Source organism: Amblyraja radiata, chromosome 4, assembly GCF_010909765.2.
Source record: "Amblyraja radiata isolate CabotCenter1 chromosome 4, sAmbRad1.1.pri, whole genome shotgun sequence".
In the NCBI taxonomy this organism is placed as follows: Eukaryota; Metazoa; Chordata; class Chondrichthyes; order Rajiformes; family Rajidae; genus Amblyraja; species Amblyraja radiata.
This window is the reverse complement of record NC_045959.1, coordinates 51,153,240-51,178,631: the sequence shown is the minus strand read 5'-3', so window position 1 is coordinate 51,178,631 and position 25,392 is coordinate 51,153,240. Positions and strand designations below refer to the sequence as shown.

Here is a 25,392-nt window from a genome sequence, read left to right as displayed (position 1 = left end):
TGCGGAGAAAATTTACGAGGATGTTGCCAGGACTTGAGGGCCTGAGCTATTAGGGAGAGGTTGAGCAGGCTAGGAATTTATTTCTTGGAGTGCAGGAGGATGAAGGGTTATCATAGATCTAAGATAATGAGGGGAATAGGGTAAATACGCAGAGTCGTTTACGCAGGCAAGGGAAAGATTTAATAGGAACCTGAGGGACAACTTTTTTACACCAATGGTGGTAGGTAAATGGATCAAGCTGCCGGAGGAGGTAGTTGTGGTAGGTACTATCACAACATTTAAGGAACATTTGGACAGGTTCATGGATAGGACAGGTTTAAAGGGATATTAGCCAAACGTAGGCAGGTGGGACAATTGTAAATGGGACATGTTGTTCAGCATGGGAAAGTTGGGCCGAAGGGCCTGTTTCCACGCTCTATGACTCTGTTAATGCAAATCGGAGGTGCATTTAGTATATAACATTAAAATTGCTAAATCTGATATTAATTGATTGCTTTTGGTTGGGGTAACTGGTGATGGGAACTGTATTGCAATTCTTGATAAAATCGGCAGCATTGCCACTGCAGTAGGTTGCTTTAGTCAGGAAGGCCACTATGATTATTGACCTGTTTTTAAGACTTTGTTATCTCTCCACAGACCGGTGTGTTCACAGTGCTGTAAGAAGGTGCGTTCTTTTGCTGAGATTTATGTCCAAATTAATTTCTGTGTCTATTAATAACTGGGCTGCTCTTTTAAGAAGATGTAATAATGTCAACAGCCTTGTGTGTCCCTGATGCAGATGCGGTTGCCGTCCAAACCCTACAGCAACCTCCCCATCTTTTCCCTGGGACCGTCGACCTTGCCGAAAGAGAGCAAAGTACCGAAAGCAGAGAAGGCTCCGAGCAGCCGACGTCGGCACGAGGGGCAGCACAAGGGTCTCGCCAGGTATTGCACACCAGCCCCCCCCCCCCCCGTCCCACAGTCACACACACAAAGCACCACAGTTCCGGCTGTTATCAGGCAACTGAACCATCCTATCATAACTACAGAGCAGTCCTGAGCTACTGTCTATCTCACTGGAGACTCTCGGACTATCTTTAATCGGACTTTGCTGGACTTATTACCGTTATCATGTATCTGTACACTGTGGACGGATCGATTGTAATCATGTATTTGGCTTTCCGCTGACTGGTTAGCGCGCAACAAAAGCTTTTCACTGTACCTCGGTACACGTGACAATAAACTAAACTCAAACGTGTCCCGTGACAACCAAGGCAAAATACCTGAAATGTCTGAAATAAAGTCGCTGGAAGCCCTTGGCAGGTCAAGCAGCACCAATGGGGTGAAAGGGGGAAGGAAACACGGGAATATTTATCAAAGTTCATCCGAACATTTACCCTGTGTCTGTCTCCATTTAAAAGACACTTGGACAGGTACATGGATAGGAAGGGTTTAGAGGGATATGGGCCAAAGGCGGGCAACTGGGACTAGTGTAGATGGGGCACTTTGCTCGGCATGGGCAAGTTGGGCCGAAGGGCCAGTTTCTGTGCTGTATTTCTCTCCATTGATGCTTCCTGACCTTCTGAGTGTTTTGAGCATTCTCTGATCTTATAGTTTATTTGATTATTTTACTTCAGTGCAATTATTGCAGTTAATGTGGAATAAAGAAGGATTTGGGCCAAATGCAGGCAGGTGGGACTAGTGTAGATGGGGCATGTTGGCCGGCCGGTATGGGCAAGATGGGCCAATGGGTCTGTTTCTACTCTGTATATCTCTATGATTCTAAATGCAGACAAATAGGATGTGAGGTAGATATTACTGTGGTCTAGTTAAGTGGCAGAACTAGCTCCAAGAATAGAAGCCGCCTCCTGCTGGGAACATTAACTGGAATTTGGAATACAAATGATAACATTAACAAATTATAGCTGGAGATATTTTGCAAAATGAACTGACTTTGGCCATTCCTAGAGAACTGATTGTAGGGGTGGTTATAGTTGTAGTAAATGGATATGCAGGCAAGTAAGGCTTTACCATGAAGGTTGATGGAAAAAAGCTCAGAAGTAGTCTCAGAAATCAAGTTATGTCAAGTTGAGTTTATTGTCATTTGTATAGTTACAATGAAAATCTTGCTTGCAGCAGCATCACAGGAACCTACACTCAGACAACACTCAAAAGCATAAATTATATATAAATTAGTTTCGTTGACCTTATTGTCACGGGTGCCCAGGTAGAACCTTTGTTGACTGCTCACCAGTCAGCGGAAAGACTACGCATTACACACAAGACAGTAAAAAAAAGACAACACAAATAAAAGACATTAATGCTTTAGAAGGTACACAAAATTGCTGGGGAAACTCAGCGGGTGCAGCAGCATCTATGGGGCGAAGGAAATAGGCGACGTTTCGGGCCGAAACCCTTCTTAGAGTTTGGATGAATTTCCTGACAGTTTTATTTTGGTGGTTTGTTGTTGTGCCTCTCAACCTGTTTACAAAGTTTACAGATGATGTGAGGTTTTCCAGAGAGAAGACATTGGTTATTGTGACCACTGTTTGGATTAAGAAATGTCACGTGTATTTATCAAGCATGAGGAAGAGATTGCCTCAGAGTTTCCCACATAAGTTCATAACTCATAGGAACATTTGGCCCATTGAGTCAAGGCTCCACCATTCAATCATGGCTGATCTATCTTTCCCTCTCAACCCCAATCTCCTGCCTTCTCCCCATAACCCCTGACTGACACCCTTACGAATCAAGAATCTGTCAATCCCCGTCTTAAAAACCCAATGTCGTCCTCCATAGACATCTGTGGCAATGAATTCCACAGATTCACCACCCTCTGACTAAAGAAATTCCACCTCATCATCTTTTCTAAAGGTGCGTCCTTTTATTCAAAGACTGTGCCCTCTGATCCTGGAATCTCCCACTAGTGGAAACATCCTTCTCCCCTCTCCACATCCACTCTATCCAATTATTTCACTCTTCGGGAAGTTTTAATGAGGTGCCCCCTCATCCTTCCAAATTCCAGCGAGTACAGGCCTAGTCAAACGGTCATCATATCTACATGATCATCCTCAATCAAATGATGGGTTCAGATTTAGATTAGCAGTTGAAAATTGGCAACTTTTATATTTCATCAGTACAGTGCATGCACATGGAGTCTTACCCCTGCAATATAACACTACAGATTCCCTCTTACACTACTGTAGACTTGCTTCTTCTCATTGTCCTTTGTACTAATGTTTTTAGTTTAGTTTAGAGATGCAGCACGGAAACTGGCCCTTAGTGCCACCGAGTCCACACCGACCAGCGATCCCCATCTGCTAGCGCTATCCTACACATACTAGGGACAATTTACAATCTTTACCAAAACCAATGAACTTACAAACCTGTACTTTGGAGTGTGGGAATAAAATGGAGCACCCTGGGAAAACCTACGCAGTCAATGGAAGAATGTACAAACTCCCTACAGACAGCACCCGTAGTCAGGATGGAACCCGGGTCTCTGACTGTAAGGCAGTGACTCTACCGCTGCTACACCGTGCCACCCAGTCTATGCACAGTCTTTTTACTGTCTTGCAGAATTTATATGTATCATTTATATATTTTTAATGTAGTCTGATTGTATGTGCCAGTGATTCTTCTGCGAGCAAGGTTTTTATTGTACCTGTACCTCACCGTATTTAGTTTAGTTGAGTTCATTTAGATTATTGTCATCTATGCAGAGGTACAGTGAAAAGCTTTAGTTTTTTATTACGTGTAATTCAGTCAGTGGAAAGAGTATACATGATTACAATCGAGCGGTTCAGTATGCACATACATGATAAAGGGAATAACGTTTAGTGCAAGGTAAAGTCCGATTAAGGGTTGTCTGGGATTATGGGGAGAAGGCAGGAGAATTGAGTCAAGAGGGAAAGATAGTTCAGCCATGATTGAATGGCAGAGTAGACGATGGGCTTAACTCTACGCCTAAAACATGAACTGATAAAAGATATTCCATGGGTCTCCAATGAGGCAGATGGTAGGTCAGGACTGTTCTCTAGTTATTGATAGGATGTGTAGGAAAGAACTGCAGATGCTGGCTAAATCGAAGGTAGACACAAAATGCTGGAGTAACTCAGTGGGACAGGCAGCATCTCTGGAGAGAAGGAATGGGTGACGTTTCGGGTCGAAACCCTTCTTCAGACTGATGACTTCCCTGAATCTGGAGGTGTGCGTTTCCAAACTTTTGTACCGTTTGCCTGATGGGAGAGGGGAGAAGAGGGAGTGACCGGGGGTACTTGTGCATATACTTGACTTGAGTCGGACATGGAATGACATGTCTGTGGTGTTGTCTGTCCTTTCTCTTGTCTGATGCTCAATAGTAAAGCGTGCCTCTGAACTTGGTCTCGTACAACCAACGGGGAGGTTGTAAACTGGAGTGGCCTCACGATTCAAACAGACTCTCTAACGCTCGATCTTTCACAGGTCCCCCTACGTATCCAAACCCTCTGAGAAGTCGGCTGATAACCTGGAGTTTCCCAAAGAGCTGATGGAGGACTGGAGCACGATGGAAGTTTGTGTTGACTGTAAGAAATTTATTTCGGAAATCATCAGCTCCAGCCGCCGGAGCCTGGTCTTGGCCAACAAACGAGCCCGGTTAAAACGGAAAACCCAGTCCTTTTATATGTCCCCCACCAGCACCCTGGAGTTCCGATTGGCAACACCAAAGGAGCGAACTATAAAAGAGGTTTAGACTTGTGCCTTTTTAATTTCTCCCCTCTTCCTGAAGTTTTGTTTTGGACTGCCATCGCCGAAAGAAATAATTGTACACATAAAATACAAGAAGGTGAAGTGACCGTGCTGAAATCCCACGTGTGTAACTTTCACCTGTAAACAAAAGGATTGATCTCTATGGACATATCATTGTGAAGGGGTCTTATTGAAGATGAAATAATGTAAGTTACCTGTATATAATTGTAATATATTTTATTAATAGTCGATTTGGGCCCTACTGACATTGTTGTGGGCATCTTATTCCCACTTACAGCAGTTGAAAATTGATAACGTATGATATTTAATCTGTGCAGTGTAATCCTGCAATATACTACAGATGGACATAGATTAACGTGCAACATCTTCTGAATAATCTTATGCGATTGTGTTTTTAAAGTATGGTTCGTGTCTCTAGACTAGTGAGGAAGATTGTTTTTGGATCTGATGGACACTGGGGGCTCACTTTTCTATGAATTGAAGAAGTCATTTTATGTTTAACGTGGACAATGTCGGAATTATCACGTTGATCACTGGTAATGCTCCAAATAATTGTCAGTATTTGTCAGACTGGCGGTGGACGCTTGCTAAATGCCACCTTACACAAGACAAGTTTTGCACTTAGATGAAGTATTTGCTTCATGCCCTTTTTAAAAAAAACCCAACTAATTTTGATTTTCTTCCTGACTGTAGCATTGTGAGCAGTTACCAATTCAGCTAATCAGGCATGATGCAACAGACCCATTACCGACCCAAGTATTGCCTTTCCGCACTGTCTCTGTGGTTCCCAGCCTGAGCACTTAAGGAATAGGTTGCCACAATCTCCTTACTCTTTCATTCCTTCCTCTTACCGCTCACCCCGTTTCCCCTCCGCTCCCCAACTTGTGCGCCTGGATGTGTTGCAATATATAGTTTCTAAATTATATTATAGAGCTGATGTGAACAAGATTGCCATTCAGTTCACTTGACCCATCGAGACTCCTGTATGTAGACACGAGGAACTGCAGATGCTGGTTTATTGCTGGCTCCTGTGGCTCCTGTTTGTTCCTTGTAAATGCATTGACTGTTCAAGTGTTCATTAAAAAAAACACTGTAATCTTTATTGAGCCTATTGTCTGTCATTTAGCAGTTCACAAGTTATAGGAGCAGAATTAGGCCATTCGGCCCATCAGCTCTACTCTGCCATTCAATCATGGACGATCTATCTTTCCATCTCAACCCCATTCTCCTGCCTTTGTGGTGAAGGGATTCTCACTGTGTCTGCGGGCCTGCGTACAACTTTTCCAACCTGGGTGTAGGGAGTGGTCAGCCTCCAGGTACACGTGAACATGTGACAAATGCTGGAGTTTATTAACAGCCTAGTTGATGTTCGAATTGCAAGCTAATCATGGTTTCCTTATTAAAAATCTCCTATTGGTATTGGTTTATTTATTATTGACATGTGCACTGAGAAACCGCGCTAAACTTTTCTTTGCGTGCTGTCCTGGGAAAACATCAAAGCCAAATTACAACTGGTGTTTTTATGTGTTTGATTGCTTCACTTTCAACGGCATTGTTAGTCCCAGGAGTCAATAACTGTCTGCTCGGCATCTTATCGTGCATTATGAAATATCTTTACAAATTAAACACTTGTTCACTTATTACATTGGAATTACTTAATTTGTTTTAAACTCTCTCCAGTTTTATCCTCTCATCGTTTCAGCTTATATTTAATCATTTATGTCTATGTATTTCTTTACAAAATAATCACCCAAGGTCTTCATTTGAAGCTCGTCTTACTTTTCTTCATGGAAAACTGTTCCACATGTTTTTGATTAAAAATTGGAAATAAATTCTTCTGTTCTCCTGTGCCCCCAGAAATTCAGAGGGGCGCCACAGTGGCGAGGTGTTAAGAGTTGCTGCCTTGCAGAGCCAGAGACCTGGGTTTGATCCTGACTACCGGTGCTGTCTGTACGGAGTTTGTACGTTCTCCTTGTGACCTCATGGGTTCATTTCAATCCCTCAGATATTGTACACACTCTGCATGTATTGGATTGTGTTTACAGAGGATGTCTCCTTTCACGGGAGAATCTGGACCTAAGGAGACATCGTCACAATAAAGGACTGCATAATTAGGGTGACAAAGAGCAACTTCGAGGCTATGAATCTTAATAATTCTCTGTACCACAGCTATGAAGAAGCCTTGTCATTGACTAAATTGTAGAAACAAGGAACTGAAGATGTTGATTTACAAAAATAGCGCTGGAGTAACTCAGCGGGTCAGGTAACATTTCTGGAGAACAAGGATAGGTGATGTTTCGGGTAGTTAAACAATCTACTTCCTAACCAGCTGGTCCCCCTGTGGCAGAGCTGGCCCCTGCTCGTCCCCCGAAGACCAGACACCGGGAGGATGGAGCCAGTGATGATGATAGACGCGACAGGCAACGAGCGAGGCCAGTGGGAGAGGAGAGGGGACTGGGGTCTGGCCTACCACGCCCTCGTGGTCGGCTGCGGGAGGCATCCCCGGGGAACAAAGGTGGGCGGGCGAGGAGAGGGACATCGGTTCGCTGGTCGATCCAGAACTTCAAGGAAGGCGCTGGCTGGAGTCCCGCAGCAGCTTGGGGCCAAAGATCCTATAGCGGAGAGATCTTTGCTTGGGGCTAGCCCGGATCAGGCACCGTTCATAACTAGAACGCGGACTGGACTTTGAAAATGGTGCCAAAATACGGCGCCTCTTGCATGGGGCATCAGTGGACAAGTTCTGTCACGTTGCCAAACAGGTTTGTGCGTGGATATGGCAAAATATTTTCACTGTATTTGCACTTGGCACATGTGGCAATACAGGACCAGTGAATGCCTGGCTATCGCGCTTTGCTGCTGTGTCAGAGTATCTGGGAGAAATGTTCAACTATCTGGCTTCAGTGGTCACGTTGGAGCGTGTGGGAAGAAGGATAGACTCTGTACCAAAGCATTCGCTTTTATAAAAGGTATCAGAGAAAACTGATTCATTCACTACCCCTGTTGATACGGAGTTACCCCACGCTTGTGATTTAACATGGCTTTAGCATTGCCAAATCAATGTGGTGATGGATCAGAATATTCAACACTTTTATTTTTGCAGGCTGACTGTGTTTTGTACATGTATTTAAATAACAATGAAGCAATACCACTCTGGCATAATAGATTATAAACTCCACACCCTGTAAGTGGGGGAATGAACAAACAAACAACTAAATAAATAAATAAATAGACAGACAGGCAAGCCTTGTGATGCTGAACAGAGCAAACCCTGGTTAGAAGTGATATAATCTGCTCATTACAATGATTTTGCAGATCTTATCTTAAAAACATACGCAATAAGTTCAGGAACAGATCATCAAGCCGTTATTCAAAAATCAGATTAATCTCCTATCCCGTCTACCTTTCCACCCACCCTATCAATGGACATGAAATGCTGGAGTAACTCAGTAGATCAGGCAGCATCTCTGTTGAAACACAAAAAGTACTGGAGTCGCTCAGCAGGTCAGACGGCATCTCTGGAGAAAAAGGATAGGTGGCGTTTCATACTAAAAGTAAGGGGGGGGGGGGGGGGGGGGGTGGGAAAAGGCCAGAGCGAAGTGGGGCCGGCAACAGATGACCTAGGAAGGGTGAAGCTCATAATGGCCCATTGTTGGCTGGGACATGGGTAGGTGACGTTTTGGGGTCGAGACCCTTCTTATCCATGATCTCCAAAGAGGCTGCCTGACCTGCTCAGTTACTCCTGCACCTTGTGTCCTTTCATGGATTCATCTGCAGTTCCTGCAGTTAATCACTCAATATCCTTGCGCCCAAATATGTATCTACTTTAGTTAGCGATGAATATACTTCCTAACTGTAACCGTCTGGGATAGAGAATTGGGTGTTTGAGTAAGATCAGTTTACTATCAACACTCTCAGTTGTGTGACTTTGAAAAGCCTTGCAAAGATAACAGAGATTTTGAGAAATAATAGAAAATCACTTTTCACCGAGCGGGTTATAATAAGATTGAATTGTGAAGGTAAACAAGCCATCGTTTGTAGATTGCTGAGCTCTCTGTACAGTACCAACCGGTGGCATTCACTGGACCTGCCCCCATCCAGCAGTTCACTCTCCCACGGAATTACATCCTGGAAAACAAAAAGGGTCGGCAATTGAGCATAATTCTATAATGGTGAGACAAATGTCAATGCTTTAGATCAATAAGTTTCACAATAATTATATGTTTCAAACTGTATTGTTTCAAACTAGCATGGGTATAGCATTCAGAACAGCTGAGGCATAAGTACTGAGCTTTGCAAGGCCTGGATAGAGTGGATGTAGAGAGGATTTTCCACCAGTTGGAGAGTCTAGGATCAGAGACCATAGCTTCAGCGCAAAAGGATGCACCTTCACAATGCAGATGAGGAGGAATTTATTTTGCCAGAGGGTGGTGAATCTGTGGAATTCATTGACACAGATGGCGATAGAGGCCAAATCGTGTATTTTTAAAGCGGAGATTGATAAGTGCTTGATGAGTAAGGGCGTCAAAGGTTAGGGGGCGAAGGCAGGAGAATGGGGTTAAGAGGGAAAAATAGATCAGCCATGGTTGAGTGGTGGAACAGACTCAATGGGCCGAATGGCCTAATTCTTCTCCTATGCATTATGAAGTTATGAATGATACCCTTTTTTCTGTTTGTTAACTAATGCTCCTGTCTCACTTAGGAAACCTGAACGGAAACCTCTGGAGACTTTGCGCCCCACCCAAGGTTTTTGTGCGGTTGCCGGAGGTTGCAGGTAGTGAAAGCAGGTAAGGAGACTGACAAAAACCTTCGGGAACCGCACGGAAACCTTGGGTGGGGGGCAAAGTCTACAGAGGTTTCTGTTCAGGTTTCCTAAGTGGGACAGGGGCTTAACTTTCAACCTATATCAGCATATGACCCCAATTCCATGTGCTCTAACCGTACTCACCCTCTTTATGTGTGTGGTTTTATTGAAACCTTCTTGAAAACTAAAACAAAATCCATGTTGACTTGTTCCCTTTCATCCACTCTACTCAACAACTGTTTCACTGAACACTGATGCTGACTCGGTCCGCCAAGGCCTACTGGATCTCCCGGCTACAATATTGTTACTGGGAAGAGGGCAAACTGGATTATCCCTGGAGTTGGTTCTAGACAAAGTGCACCTCTCCTTCAGGGGCTAACTACACTGATTGTGAACCTCCAGCTCGTTATACACTCCCACTGATAAGAGTCATAGATTTATACAGCTTATAAACAGACCCAACTTGCCCACACTGACCATCATGTCCCATCAACACCAGTCCCACCTGCCTGCATTTGGCCCATTTCTTTCTAAACCTGTCCCATTCATGCACCTATCTAAAGGTTTCTTAAACGTTACAATAATACCTACCACAATTACCTTCTCTGGCAATTCGTTCCAAACACCCATCACCCTTTGTTTAAAATAAAAAAAATCACTATTCAGGCTCCTATTAAATCTTTCCCTCCTCACCTTAAACCTAGGTCCTCGGGTTCTCGATTCCCCTACTCTGGGCAAGGGATTGTGAGTCTACCCGATCTCTTTCTCTCATGATTTTGTACAAATCTATAGGACCACCCCTCATCCTCCTGTGCTCCAAGAAATAGAGTCCTAACCTGCTCAACATCTCCCTGTAGCTCAGACCCATTTCGATCAACAAAATCTTTCTCATGATCATGCCAAATCCAAATGGCCTTGTGGCAAAATTGGATATTAGGGTATGATTCTTCCATTTTACTAATGAATATTTTTCCACAATGCTCATAATGCACAAGTCACTTGTTTTAATTTAGTTTATTATTATCATGTGTACCAAGGTACAGTGAAACAGTTTTCAGTCAAAGAAAACTACATCATGATGGCCAGTGGTAGAGTTGCTGTCTTCTAGTGCCAGAGACCTGGGTTCAATCCTGACTACAGGCTGTCCGTACGGAGTTTGTACATTCTCCCCGTGACTGCGGGTGCTCCGGTTTCCTCCCACACTCCAAAGACGTGCAGTTTTGATGGTTAATTGGCTTTGGTAAAGATTATAAATTGTCGCTGCTGTGGAGAATAGTGTTAGTGTACGGGCATCGCTGAACGGCGCGGACTCGGTGCGCTAAAGTTTTCCGGTTTAGAGGGATATGGGCCAAATGCAGGCAGATGGGACTAGTGTAGATGGGATAATGTTGGTCTTTTTTAATTTTTTTAAAATATTTAATTTTATTAGAAGTAAGTACAATCATATGCACCAAAGTGCCTAATATATATTTTCATAATACATTTTATGTACAGCTTCTTATTTTTTTTTTTGTTATATTAAAGAAAGATTAGAATAAGAAAAATAAATTAGATAGTAAAGGATAGAAAAGCGTGAGATATATAGTGTGTGAAGAAAAAGAAGAAAGACGAATGAGTGAAGAAAGTTGAGAAAAAGAAAATAGAAAAAATAGAATAAGACATAAAAAATAAAAAATAAATTTAAAAATATATATATTTTTTAAAAGGGGTAAGGAGATCATTGTTTATAATCTTGACTAACCCTCGTCCAGTCCTGAAACAGTTAGTTTTTACGATTGTGTTGCACCATATGATTCCAAAAAGACGACAAATGGAGACCAACTCGTTATGAATTGGTCTGATTTATCCATTAGGAGGAATCGCATTTCCTCAAGATGTGCGGTGTCCAACATATTTGCAATCCACATTTTAAGCGTTGATATTGATGTATTTTTCCAAAATTTAAGTATTAATTTTTTTGCTATTATTAAACCATAGTTAAAAAATAAATTTTGAGATGTGTTCAATTTATTCCCATCTTCCATTACTCCAAATATAATCATTTCAGTATTAGGTTCCATTCTTATCTTGAATAATTTTGTAAATATTTCGAAAATATCACTCCAAAATCTATAAAGTTTTATGCAGGAAACTGTGTTATAGTTGCGAATGGGATAGACATTTATCACAAATGGGGGATATATTTGGATAAAATTTGTTCAATCTTGTTTTTGAATAATATAATCTATGTAAAATTTTAAATTGAATTAGATTATGTCTTACATTAATCGAACATTTGTGAATATATATCAAATACTTTTCCCATGTAACTTTCGTAATTTTTATCATTAGTTCCCGTTCCCACTCTTCTCTAAGTATCTCTGTCGATGGTAGGTCTATATTTAGAATACTATTATATAAATATGATATTAATTTTTGTGAGTCAGCTTCAATATTCATTGCTTCTTCCAATAATTCAGGAGTTATTTTTTGATATCCTTGTATATATTTTTTCATAAAATCGCAAATCTGAAGATATTTAAAATATTGGTTGTTTTTCAGTTTAAATTTTAATTGTAATTGTTGGAATGATAGTAAGTTTCCCATTTTGTACATATCCCCGATCCTTCTAATTCCGAGGCTTTCCCATTGGTTATATGTTTTATCAAGAAGAGATGGTTTAAATAAAGGGTTATTCGCTATTGGCATTAACAATGATAAATTTCTTAATTTTAAAGATAATTTTATTTGTTTCCAAATTCTTATTGTACCATATATAATTGGGTTCTTCTTATATATTGTGTTATTCAGTTTTTTCGGGGAGAAGAGGATCGTTCCTATATTACAAGGATGACAATCCTCTTTCTCCATTTTTATCCATTCTGTCTGTTGGGTAGAACTATCCAGCCAATAAATTATATTCTTAATATGCACTGCCCAGTAATAATACATAAAATTCGGAAGTGAAAGTCCCCCGACCTCTTTTGGTTTACATAAGTGTTTTTTTGTAATTCTATGTGATCTATAGTCCCAAATAAAATTAGTGATATTAGAGTAATTTTTTTAAATAAATATTTTGGTATATATACCGGTATAGACTGAAATAGGTATAGTAATTGTGGTAGGAAGATCATTTTTATTGCATTTATTCTACCTAATAATGATAAAGGAAGTGTTTTCCAAAATTTAATCAGCGTATTAAGTTTATTTAATAAAGGTATAAAATTAGCGTTGAATAATGCTTTATATTTTCTAGTAATCTGAATACCCAAGTATTTAAATTTTTCTGTTGCGATTTTAAAGGGGAACTTCAATAAGTGTGTAGGTTCTTGAGGTTTTAATGTCATGATTTCACTTTTATTCCAGTTTATTCTATATCCAGAAAAAGACCCGAATTCCTCTATTAAATTTAATAAATTTGGTATGCTCGTTTGTGACTTTGTAATATATAAAAGTATATCGTCTGCATATAATGAGATTTTATTCTTTGAGTCCCTAGTATTATAGCCCTGAATATTCGGATGAATTCTTATACTTTCAGCCAGAGGTTCTATCATAAGGGCAAATAGCAGGGGTGATAACGCACATCCCTGCCTATTACCTCTTGATAGTTGAAATTTTTGAGATAACATGTTGTTAGTTAAGATTCTTGCCATCGGTTTATCATACAATAATTTTACCCATGTTATAAAATTCTCTCCCATATTAAATTTCTGCAGTACTTTATATAAGTATTGCCACTCTACCTGATCAAATGCTTTCTCTGCATCCAAAGAAATAATTGATATATCTTCTTCCTCTACTTTATGTGAGTACATTATATTAAACAGGCGTCTCATATTATTAAATGAGTATCTTTTGGGTATAAACCCCGTTTGATCAGGGTTTATCAATTTACTAATATATTTGCAGGCAGATGGGACTAGTGTAGATGGGATAATGTTGGTCTTAAAACTTAAAAAAAGGATAAAGGGTGCAACGTTTAGTGCAAAGATATAACGTTGAACTTACCTGCTGTATTCAATTTTGTACACCACATTTAGCTTCCGGTGTCTTTATCGATTGTTCATTGTGTACTTTCTCCTTGCAGTCATGTTCTTCCAACTCTCCTTCCAGTTCCTCTTCATTGCTGAGTTCCTCCACCATTGTAAGCACATTACTTTCTCCAACAGTCACGTTTGTTAACCTGGAGCTGACAATTGCTATGTCGGTCTGGATGGTTCCTGTGCTGTTTGTGTCCGTGTCTTCGGCAACACTGCACATGTGGGAGTCGGATGCTGCATCATCGCAATTTCCTAATCAGAGAATCCATCGAGGTCAATGATTAGATATAGAGCCAAGAAATATGCACGAGCCAAATGAGGTTGACAAAAATTAGACAGATGGCTCAAAGGAAAAGAAATCAGAGATGGATTTACTCTAAGGTAAGACCATAAGACATCGGAGCGGAATTAGGCCATTCGGCCCATCGAGTCTTCTCCATCATTCAATCATGGCTGACCTATTTTTCCCTCTCAACCCCACTGTCCTGCCTTCTCCCTGTATCCTTTGACACCCTTACTCAACAAGAACCTATCAACCTCCGCTTTAAAAATACCAAATGACTTGGCCTCCACCGCCATCTCTGGCAATGAATTCCCCAGATTCACTACGCTCTGACTAGGGTGTATTGGGAGACCTGATACTTGCTAGCTTAACATTTCCGCATAGTCTATTCATCCTCATCTCCATTCGAAAGGTCGGTCTTTTGTCCTCTGGTTCTAGACTCACGTTACTGGAAAAATCCTTTCCACATACACTCTCTCTAGGCTTTCATCATCGGTTTCAAAACAGAGGTTGCAGAGTGATGTAGACTGAGTGTAAAAGATGCTACGTGTAATTTATGTGTCATGATGTGTGTGTTGTCTGAGTCTGTGTCTGTGATGCTGCCGCAAGCAAGCTTTTCATTGTACCTGTACCTCACCTACATAAGGTCATAAGTGATAGAAGAATTAGCCCATTCAGCCCATCAAGTCTACTCCACCATTCATTAATGCCTGATCCATCTCTCCCTCCTAACCCGTACTAATCAATAATTTATCTATCTCTGTCTTAAAAATATCCATTTACTTGGCCTCCATAGCCTTCTGTGGCAAAGAATTCCACCTTCATCACCCTCTGACCAAAGAAATTCCTCTTCACCTTCATAAAGGAACGTCCTGTAATTCTGAGGCTGTGACCTCTGGTCCTAGACTCTCGCACTCGTGGAAACATCCTCTCCATATCCAGTCTATCCAGGCCTTTCAACAAGCCACAGGTGCATCTTGCCAAATAACTTGACTTGTAGACAGCTAATAGAATAGACTGTGGTGAAATGTTAAGCTAGCAAGTATCGGGTCTCCCATTATACCCTTTGATTTTGATTTTGCAGACCAGTATGCTCCATCTAGTCCCACTAGTCCTACCTGCCTGGGTTTGGCCCATATCTCTGTAAACTTCTCCTATTCAACATTTAGGTACTAAAACAACATTTAAAAGACCCGTGGATAGGTACTTGGATGGGAAAGATTTAGAGGGAAAGGTTTGGGGGGGGACATGGGCCAAATGCGGGTAAATGGTACTAACTTAGTGGTTGGCATGGATGAGTTTGACCGAAGGGCCTGTTTTCAAGCTGTATGACCCATTGACTCTAAATAGCAGAGGCAATGTTCAGCAAGGAGTCTACATACCATATTCCTCATCTGACTTCATGGGTGGCTCCTCAATGTGGTTGAGGTTGGATAAAGGCATAGTTGTTGTCACAGACACATTGTTACCAGATCCAAACGTGCAGTTGTTCAGATTTGAGTTGCAGATGCTGATGTTGCACACAACTGGGGTGGGTGCTGTTGGGGCAAGAAAAGACAATGTCAAATGTCTACTCACCACCTTGTATTTGACAACAGATTATCTCCTCTTCAGAGGCTGAAAGGACAAACCGGAGGCATCTCAAGGACAGGTATGGAGGAGACAAAATAAACTATTTTAGTGATTGGTGAGTAGTGTTGCAGAATAAAGCCTTTCATGCCATTTTTCTGAAATCCTCTGCCAAACTCGTGGAAGATGATTGGGGCAGATGTCCCAGCAAGTCCCTCTCAATATTCCAGATAAGGGCAGCACGGTGGCACAGCGGTAGAGTTGCTGCCTTACAGCGCCAGAGACCCAGGTTTGATCCTGACTATGCTGTCAGGATGCTGTCTGTATGGAGTTTGATCCATGACTGGGTGCTATCTGTATGGAGTTTGCACATTCTCCCTGCGATCATGTGGGTTTTGCCCGGGTGCTCCAGTTTCTTCCCACACTCCAAAGACTTACAGGTTGGTAGGTTAATTGGCTTTGGTAAGTTATCCTTTGTGTGTGTGTAGATTAGTGTAAGGGGTGATCGTTGGTTGGCTGAAGGGCTTATTTCAGCACGGTAAATCTAAAGTCTAAATCATTTCCAAATGGCAATGGATGTCCCTTTTTACATTTCCACCAAACTCCAGCAATGTAAGTTCTCAGCCATAAACTGAGTGCATACCATGCTGATCCATGCAGCAGGCTAGATGCTTGCAGACTCTTCTAAGCTAATTGCTGGAGGAACTGCAGACGGAATGGACAGATGACATTTTGGGCCGGAAACTTTCAGACTTGAGATGTCATCTGTCTATTTCCTCCACAGATGTTGGCCACACTGACCAACACCTTCCATGAACACTAGTCCCTGTCCTCCCCCATGCACCTGTTTAAATGTTTCTTAAACATTGTGATAGTACCAGCCTCAACTACCTCCTCCAGCAGCTGGTTTCATACAGCCACATCCTTAATGTAAAAAAGGTACCCCTCAAGTTCCTATTCAATCTTTTCCCCCTCACCTTAAACCTCTGTCCTTTGGTTCTCAATTTCCTTACTCTTGGCAAGAAACTCTGTTCGTTTACCTGATTTTGGACACCTCTCATCCTCCTGCACTACAAAGAATAGAGTCCTAGCCAGCGCAGGTTGGACGTTATTCCTCGTAGCGCAGGGAAATGAGGAGTGATCTTATAGAGTTTTTTTACCCCGAGTAGGGGAATCAAGGACCAGAGGACATACCGGTAATCAACTTTTTCATACAGAGGGTAGTGGGTGTATGGAACAAGCTGCCTGAGCAGATAGTTGAGGCAGATACTATAACAACATTTAAAAGACATTTCGACAGGTACATGGATAGAAAAGGTTTAGAAGGATATGGGCCAAACGCGAGTAGGTGGGACTAGTGTAGATGCAGCATCTTGGTCGGCGTGGGCTAGTTGGGCCGAAGGGCCTGTTTCCATGCTGTATGACTAAAAATAAGGCTAAGATTCTGATGAAGATTAATTGAAACCTGAATCGCACATTCTCTCTGCTGATATTAATGGCAACATTTGAGTTATTTGAATTTTGATTTGATGTTGTAATTTAATCTCCAAAGTTCCTGAATGCAGATTGTTGGAGCTACTTAAAGATAATTAATTTCCAATTCTGATGCATCTTGATATTTTAATAAGTACTTACTTTGTGGAGATAGGCATAAAGTGCTGGAGTAACTCAGCGGGTCAGGCAGCATCTCTGGAGAAAATGGATAGGTGACGTTTCGGGTCGGGACCCTTCTGCAGACCTACGAGACGTCACTCACCTATCCTTCTTCTCCAGAGCTGCTGCCCGACTGCTCAGTTACTCCATCAATTTGCGTCTACCTTTGGTTAAAAAACAACATCTTCAGTTCTTTGTTTCTACTTACTGTGTGAAGGTGGCTTCAGTAATGAGACTGGTGACATTTTGCCGGAATAATTAGCTGCAAAGAACCAGTGGAGAGGTTAGACAAACCCAGCATCAATATGTTATCATCTAATCATCAGACCATTCTTCCTGCATAAATTAACTAAACGTGATATCAAATTATTAAAATTAAGATGGCTATTTTTCATCATTGAAATTTCATAAGAACAGGAATCTGAATTTAATTAGTATCTTTGAATCAGTAAAACAATTCTAGAGCATAGTACAGGGGAATATTCAAATACAATGCCATGATTGTGGTAAGCAGATGCATTGATCATAGTATTAGATGAAGAAAATAATCTAAGTGCAAAAATGTTTAAGAAGGAACTGCAGATGCTGGAAAATCGAAGGTATACAATAATGTTGGAGAAACTCAGCGGGTGAGGCAGCATCGATGGAGCGAAGGAAATAGGCAACTTTTCAGCTAAATCGTCTGAAGAAGGGGTTCGGCCCGAAACGTAGCCCGTTTCCTTCGCTCCATAGATGCTGCCTCAACCACTGATTTTCTCCAACATTTTTATCTACATAAGTGCAAAAATATTAGTTTTTTTATTAGACGGGGGCGGCACGGTGGCGCAGCAGTAAAGTTGCTGCGTTGCCGTGCTTGCAGAGCCAGAGATCCGTTTCGATCCTGACTACGGGTGCTGTCTGTACGGAGTTTGTACGTTTTCCCCGTGACCTCGTGGGTTTTCTCCGAGATCTTTGGTTTCCTCCCACACTCCAGACATACAGGTTTGTAGGTTAATTGCTTGGGTTTATATATTTGGTATTAGAGTAATATGTCACTAGTGTGTGTAGGCTGGTGTTAATGTGTGGGGATCGCTGGTCGGTGTGGACTCGGTGGGCTGAAGGGCTTGTTCCCGCGCTGTAACTCGAAACTAAAACAGGCTCAACAGTTCCCTCAAAGTGGCAACACAGGTAGATAGAATGGTAAAGAAGGCATAGTGTGCGTTGCCTTTATTAGTCAGGTCATTGAATATAAGTGTCAAGAAGTCATGTTGCAACTTTATAAACGCTGATTGTGTTGTATTTGTGGTAACCTGATCGCCCCAGTACAGGAAAGGGCCTGTCCCACTTTCGCCACCTTTACAGGCGACTGCCGGCACCCGTGATAGGTCGCCAAAATTTTCAACATGTTGAAAATTCAACGGCCACCAGAAAGAGGCTACGACCCTTTGGAGACCTCTCCCGACCATACAAGCGACCATTGGCGACATGTCGCGGGTGACCTCTCACGACCATAGGAGACCTCTCATGACCATGGTCGTGAGAGGTCTCCTATGGTCTTGAGAGGTCTCCAAAGAGTCGTAGCTACTTTCTGGTCGCCGGGTGCCAGCAGTCGGACAGGCCCTGAAGGATGCAGCTGTGGAGAGAGCGTAGAAGAAGTTTTCTGGAATGCTGCTTGGATTAGGGAGTAGTATCTACAAGGGGAGGTTGGATTAACTTGGGTTGTTTTTGCTGGAGATGAGGCTGAGGATAGACCTGATAGAATGATATAAAACAATGAGAAGTATAGATAGGGAAGACAGTTAGAACCTTTTTCTCAGCGTGGAAATGTCAAAGGCTAGAGGGCATAGCGTTAGGATCCGTTGGGGATGATTTAAAGGAGGTGCAAGGCAAGTATTTCACACAGAGAGCAGTTGGCGCCTGGAATGCGCTGCCAGAGCTGGTGGTGGAAACAGGTATGACAGTGGTATTCAAGAGGCTCTTAGATAAGCAAGTGGATATGCAGGGGATGGATTACGTGCAGGCAGAGGAGATTAACTTGGCATGTTCAGCACAGACATTGTGGGCTGAAGGGCCTGTTCCTGTGCTGCACTGTTCTATACCAAAGATACACACGAAAAGCTGGCGTAACTCAGCAGGTCAGGCAGCTTCCCTGGAGAAAAAGGATAGGCATGTTTTGTGTCGAGACCCTTCTATGAGTCTAAAGAAAGGTCCCGAATCAAAAAACATCGCCCATCCTTTTTCTCCAGAGATGCTGCCTGACCTGCTGAGTAACTCCAGCACTTTGTATCTAACTTTGGTTTAAACCAGCATCTGCAGTTCTTTGTTTCCACGTTCTACACTATTCCATGTTCTATCTTCAACACTTCCACGTTCTCAGATGGAGGAAAGACAGCAAGCCTCCGATGACTCAATATCTACAGATGCACCACATCGAGCATCTTACCGGTATGCATCACACCTTGCTTTGGCATCAGCTCTGCCCAAGACTGCAGATAGTTGTAGATGCAGCCCAGTCCATCACATGAATTAGGCTTCCCCCCCCACACCACAACGTCTCCTTCTAAACTTAGGGAAAGCAGCCAATATTATCAAGGACCGCTCACACCCTGGTCATTCTCTCTTCTCCCTTCTCCCATCCGGCAGAAGTTACAAAAGCTTGAAAGCACATATGACCAGGTTCAAGAACAGCATCTTTCCCATTGTCTTCAGCTTACAGGATTCTCGTATGATAAGGATGTTTTCCCCGATCTCCCAATCCACCTTATTGCACCCCTTGCTCTTTTTTCTCTGTAGCTGTAACACTCTAGTCTGCATTCTGTTTCACTTCTCTTTTTGCATTACCTGTGGTACTAATGCATGATATAATTTACAGGGATAACACGCTAAACAAAGTTTCTCACTATCTCGGTACACGTGACAATAACAAACCAGTACCAGTGCCATTAGACACGCATATGCACTCATCTCATTTTATCCTCCCTACATTACCATCAACTCAAAGATGGCGGCATGGTGGTGTAGCAGTAGAGCTACAGCCTTACAACGCCTGAGACCCGGGTTCGATCCTAACTACAGGTGCTGTCTGTACATTCTCCCCGTTCTCCCCATGATCTATCTGGGTTTTCTCCGAGATCTTCAGATTCCTCCCACACTCCAAAGACGTACAGGTTTGTAGGTTAATTGGCTAGGTATAAAAAAGTAAATTGTCCCTAGTGTGTAGGATAGTGTTTGTGTGCGGGGATGGCTGGTCGGCGCGGACTCGCTGGGCCGAAGAGCCTGTTTCCCTGCTGTATCTCTAAACTAAACTAAACAAAACTCCGCCCAAATTCTATCACTCGATAACACGCTTAGCACACCAACCCTCCCTGGGATGTGGGACAATGTGGCTTGAGGGGCTGAATGGCCTCCTCCTGCATCTATTGTCTATTGTAACTAGAGCACACAGAGGAATCCCACATGTTCACAGGGAGAACATGCAAACTCACTACAGTACACTGGGCACATCTTCCACAGCCAACAATGAGCCATTAAGGACTCCACCCTTCATGAGGCCATCTTTTGCCGGCCTTATTTCTGCCTTTTCTCGCTGAAATTAATTCAAGGATTTTTAACATTGTAAGATGGCAAATTCATTAGAAGTTCCCACCAAGGAGATCCCTCATTACTTATCCATTCATAATACTTTGAATTAATTATGTTAACATCCCATGTTACATTATAATCCCAGAGACAGCAGAGGGATACATAGATTCATTACCAAGATATATTGATACCCAACTGCTTTGGATTCTTGGCTGCTTGCCAAATATATACCACCGGCTTTGTAATTAACTTGCAGACAGTGTTTAACATCACTCCCCTGAAGATATCATTAAATCTATTCATCTCTGTCAATTTAACACTGCAACTTGTATTTCTGATGCTGTTGATTTTGGATACTGTTGATTTTTTTTCATATAATAATAGGTAGAAAAAAAAAGATTTATTTCCAAAGAAAATCACAAATAGTGTCTGATTGGATTAAATTAGAGATACAGCACGGAAACAGGCCCTTCAGCCCACCGGGCCCATGCCAACCAGTGATCGCTGCACAGTAACACTATCCCTACACACACACAGTGGACAATTTACAATTTTACCAGCCAATTAACCTACAAACTAAAACATCCTTGGAGTGTTGGAGGAAACCAGGGTTTCCAGAGAAAACCCATGTAAGTCAGCCATCCCTAGCAACCCAACCGTAGCAACGATCTACCATGGACTTTGTATAAGGTTGCACTAAATATTTAGATTTGCACTATTCTTGCCCAGTTACCTAGTATTACTGATAATTGTGTGTATTGTTGATTACTGTATATATATTTGCCGTGTTGTGCAATAATGTGCCTATAAAGCGGCAGGTGCTAACAGGTCCCAACCCAAAATATTGTTTAGGGACACAGGGAACTGCAGATGTTGTTTTACAAAAAAAAGAAGCAAAATGCTGGAGTAACTCAGCGTGTGTAAGCTACCCAAGTAAATATGAGATGCTGTTCCTCCAGTTTGCGTGTGGCTTCACTCTGGCAATGGAGGAGGCCCTGGACAGAAACGTCAGTATGAGAATGGGAAGGCGAGTTGAAATGTTTAGCAACCGGAAGATCTAGTGGGCCTTTGTCATTTGTTTGTGTCCTTTGCTTGGAAGCGATTGCAGAAAAGACGGCACAATAGTACAGCAGTGGTTGCTGCCTCAAAGTGCGATCCTGGGGTTCGATCCTGATCACGTGTGCTGCCTGTATGGAGTTTGTACGTTCCCCTGTGACCACGTGGGTTTTCTCCGGGTGCTCTGGTTTCCTCCCACACTTAAAAGATATACAGATTTGTAGGTTGGTTGGCTTTTGTAAAATTGTAAATTGGGCCTGTTTCCATGTTGTATCTCTAGACCAAACCAAACTAGAGATTCACGAGGATCTTGCCAGGACTGGTGGACGTGTTATGTGGGACCACTGGATAGGCTGGGATTTTTGTTTTCCATGAGTGTAGGAAGCTGAGGGGTATCCCAGTCAAATCATACTATACATGAGTAGAATCAAGCCATGCATAAATAGCATAGGTAGTGCAAAGAGAAATATGCCTAAGTGCATCGATTGGCCAGGTGGGCTGAGGAATGGTTGATGGAATTTAATACAGAGAAATGTGAAGTGTTGCATTTTGGGAAGTCTAATATGGGTAAGACCCTCACAGCGAATGGTAGGGGCCTGAGTAGTGTTGTAGAGCAGACGGATCTAGGAGGGCAGGTGCATGGTTCATTAAGGTGGAGTTGCAGGTAGATAGTGGTCAAAAAGGCCTTTGGCACTTTGGCCTTCATCAGTCAGAGTATTGAGTATAGAAGTTGGGAGGTCATGTTGCAGTTGTATAAGATGTTGGTGAGGCCACATTTATTGTGTTCAGTTCTGGGCACCACGTTATAGGAAAGATGTTGTCAAGCTGTAAAGGGTACAGAGAAGATTTACAAGGATGTTGCCAGGGCTAGGGGGAGAGGTTGAGTAGGCTGGTCTCTATTCCATGGGGCGCAGGAGGATGAGGGGTGATCTTATTGAGGTGTATAAAATCATGAGAGGAATAGATTGGGTAGATGCACATAGTCTCTTACCCAGAGTAGGTGATTTGAGGACCATAGGACATAGATTTAAGGTGAAGGGAAAAGGATTTAATAGGAATCTGAGGGGTAACCTTCTCACAGAAGGGGTGGTGAGTGTATGGAACGAGCTGCCAGAGGAGGTAGTTGAGGCAGGGACTATTCCAAAATTTAAGAAACAGTTGGACAGGTACATGGATAGAACAATCTATGACTATGCAGAATATAATGTTAGAATGTTAGTTACAGAGAAAGTGCAGATAAAAAAGTGCAAGCACCTCAATAATGTTGGTTGGAAGATCAGAATTACACCCCTATGGCTCATAAGCGGACCATTTTGTAGTTTTATATTAGTGTGGAAGAAGCTGTTCCTGAATGTAGTTGTAAAATAAAGGGAAATAACTAGGCAAAATAACAGGCTTCAATCATTGCTAAGGAACAACAGAGGAATAAAAAGATGCAAACAGGCTGGAAAAGCTGATAGCAAAACTGTGAGACAAAGTGCTGGAGTAACTCAGCGGGTCAGGCAGCACCTCTGGAGAACATGGTAGATGACGATTCGGGTTGTGGACCTTCTTAAGACCCGCTGAGATACTCCAGCATTTTGTGTCTTTCATTGGTAACCCAGTATCTGCAGTCCCTTGGTATTAAATAAGCACAATTGTTGTGCTTTAATTTGGGGCGGCACAGTGGAGCAGCGGTAGAGTTAGTACATTACAGCGGCAGAGACCAGGGTACAATCCTGACTATGGGTGCTGTCTGCACGGAGTTTGGATGTTCTCCCCGGGACCGCATGGGATTTCTCCGGCTGCTCCAGTTTCCTACCACACTCCAAAGACGTACAGGTTTGTAGGTTAATTGGCTTCAGTAAAAAATGGTAAATTGTCGCCAATGTGTAGTGTGGTGCTAGTGTATGGGGTGATCGCTGGTCAGTGCAGACTCGCGCTGTATCTCTAAATGAAACTAAATTGTTACCTTGTTCTAGGCCGAGTTGTTCACTGAGATGTGGGTCACACGTTTTAAGGGCCTGGAGAAAGATGCCACAGGCTTTTTGTCCTTTCCGGATGACAGCAGAAAGTAGCTCAGACGCCTTGGAAAGCATTTCTGTCCTGGAGACGACGACATTGAGTTCATGCTGGGTGAGAATCCGAGCACTGTAGAGGAGGTAGGCGATCTGTTCCACCACGGCAGCGGACATGGACGTACTGATCGTGTAGTAATGCCTGCGCAAATCTATTAACCACACACGTTGTTAGTTTATTTTAGAGGTACAGTGCGGAAACAGGCCCTTCGGTCCACCAAGTCCGCGCCAACCAGCGATCACCCCGTACACTAACACTATCCTACAGACTAGGGACAATTTTCAATTTTACTGAATACAATTAACCTACAAACCTGTACGTGTGGGAGGAAACCGGAGCAGCTGAAGAAAACCCACGCAGGTCACATGCAGTAAATGGGAGTCTAACGGCTGACCTCATCCCCACTATTGAAACATTGCAGACTCAATGATTAATCAAAAAACGTCCTTCACACTGTTCTCACTGAACAAACCACTTAAAAAATTAAGTTCTCGTAAAAGAGGTTGAATTAAATTTTAAGTCCATTAAGACATATTGAATCTTTTCTCTGACCCTGAATAAACAAACTTTGTTTGTGCTCCGAAGATAGTCACAAAAAGCTGGAATAATTCAGCGGGTCAGGCAGCACCTCTGGAGAAGAGGAGTAGGTGACATTTCGGGTCGAGACCCTTCTTCAGACGGATCCTCCGTCTTTGAGCTCCCTCAGAGTAATGTATGCAACAAAAAAACAATACCTCCCTACATGTGACAATAAAGAACCATTGAACAGGGCCATAGAATGTGTACACTTTAAGCCAGAAACAACATCGGCATAACTTTCAGATCCCTCTCAGCTCAACTAACAAATAACACCATAATGAGAAATCTTACCAGACTGTATTGTGCCTGATGGCACTTCATTAACGGATGGCTGGGACTTTAGACGTCCAATGTGGCAAGCCTTTGATTTGTCACTCAGGCTCATTTTCTCTGTGCGTGTGTTATGGAGAAAACGCTGCTGCTTCCTCCTTTAAACCCCAGGCAGTGTGGAGGGTGCAGTCCCTGTCAGGGGCGGCCTGCTGCTTATTCCTCCCACATTATGCCACAAGGGAATCTCCCAGATCTGCAGTGCACTAAAAAACACTGTGTGCAGAGGAAGAGCTTCATTCTTCTGATCTTTTAGCCTTTCTGGGTTGCCCTCAATCAAAAAGATTTTAGTTTTAAGAGCTGTCACTCTCACCAGTTAGGAGTAGGGTTTATTTGTCTTTGTCTTTAAAGAAGTTTAGTTTGGTTTTGTTTAAAGATACAGCATGGAAACCAAAGATCCTATAGCTATAGGATCTTTGATGGAAACGGGCCTCTTCAGCCCGCCGAGTCTGCGCAGACCAACGATCACCAGTACACTAGTTCTATCCTAGACACGAGGGACAATTTACAACCTACAAACTTGCACATCTTTGGAATGTGGGAGGAAGCCCACAGGGAGAACGTTGAAACTCTGTACAGACAGCACCCGTGGTCGGGATCAAACTTGGGTTTCTGGTGCTGTAAGGCAGCAACTCTACCACTGCGCCACAAATCATAACTTAGTATTTGTAGTTAGCACAAAATGCTGGAGTAACTCAGCGGGTGAGACAGCATCTATGGAGAGCAGGAATGGTTGACGTTTTTCGGGTCGAGAC

The 25,392-nt window shown here is 42.6% G+C and overlaps 2 protein-coding genes across 5 annotated transcripts in view; one reads left to right on the top strand and one right to left on the bottom strand.

Moving 5' to 3' along the window:
* Window positions 1–6,147, top strand: part of spire1 (spire type actin nucleation factor 1) — a 149,569-nt gene extending 143,422 nt beyond the window's left edge. For all 4 annotated transcript variants that reach the window (XM_033019416.1, XM_033019417.1, XM_033019415.1 and 1 more), the window contains 3 exons: window positions 637–664; window positions 779–924; window positions 4,444–6,147. In XM_033019416.1, the coding sequence (XP_032875307.1) occupies window positions 637–664; window positions 779–924; window positions 4,444–4,711 (442 nt within the window). In that variant the 3' untranslated portion in view covers window positions 4,712–6,147. The remainder of the gene's footprint in view (window positions 1–636; window positions 665–778; window positions 925–4,443) is intronic.
* A 2,292-nt stretch (window positions 6,148–8,439) lies between these two features.
* Window positions 8,440–24,850, bottom strand: LOC116972086. The gene is made up of 6 exons (XM_033019409.1): window positions 24,602–24,850; window positions 23,625–23,882; window positions 17,265–17,318; window positions 15,217–15,372; window positions 13,520–13,803; window positions 8,440–8,853 (listed from the first exon to the last, which is right to left on the bottom strand). The coding sequence occupies exons 1-5, from the start codon at window positions 24,693–24,695 to the stop codon at window positions 13,529–13,531; spliced, it is 837 nt and encodes a 278-aa protein (XP_032875300.1). The 5' UTR covers window positions 24,696–24,850; the 3' UTR covers window positions 8,440–8,853; window positions 13,520–13,528.
* Between the last annotated feature and the right edge of the window lie 542 nt (window positions 24,851–25,392).

Excerpts from the sequence above, each read along its gene's own strand:
- LOC116972086 (XM_033019409.1), bottom strand. The coding sequence starts at position 24,695 with ATGAGCCTGAGTGACAAATCAAAGGCTTGCCACATTGGACGTCTAAAG. Across the intron at positions 17,319-23,624 it reads ACAACTCGGCCTAGAACAAG|CTAATTATTCCGGCAAAATG; the intron begins GTAACAATTTAG and ends GGTTCTTTGCAG. Across the intron at positions 13,804-15,216 it reads GAAGTCAGATGAGGAATATG|GAAATTGCGATGATGCAGCA; the intron begins GTATGTAGACTC and ends TTCTCTGATTAG.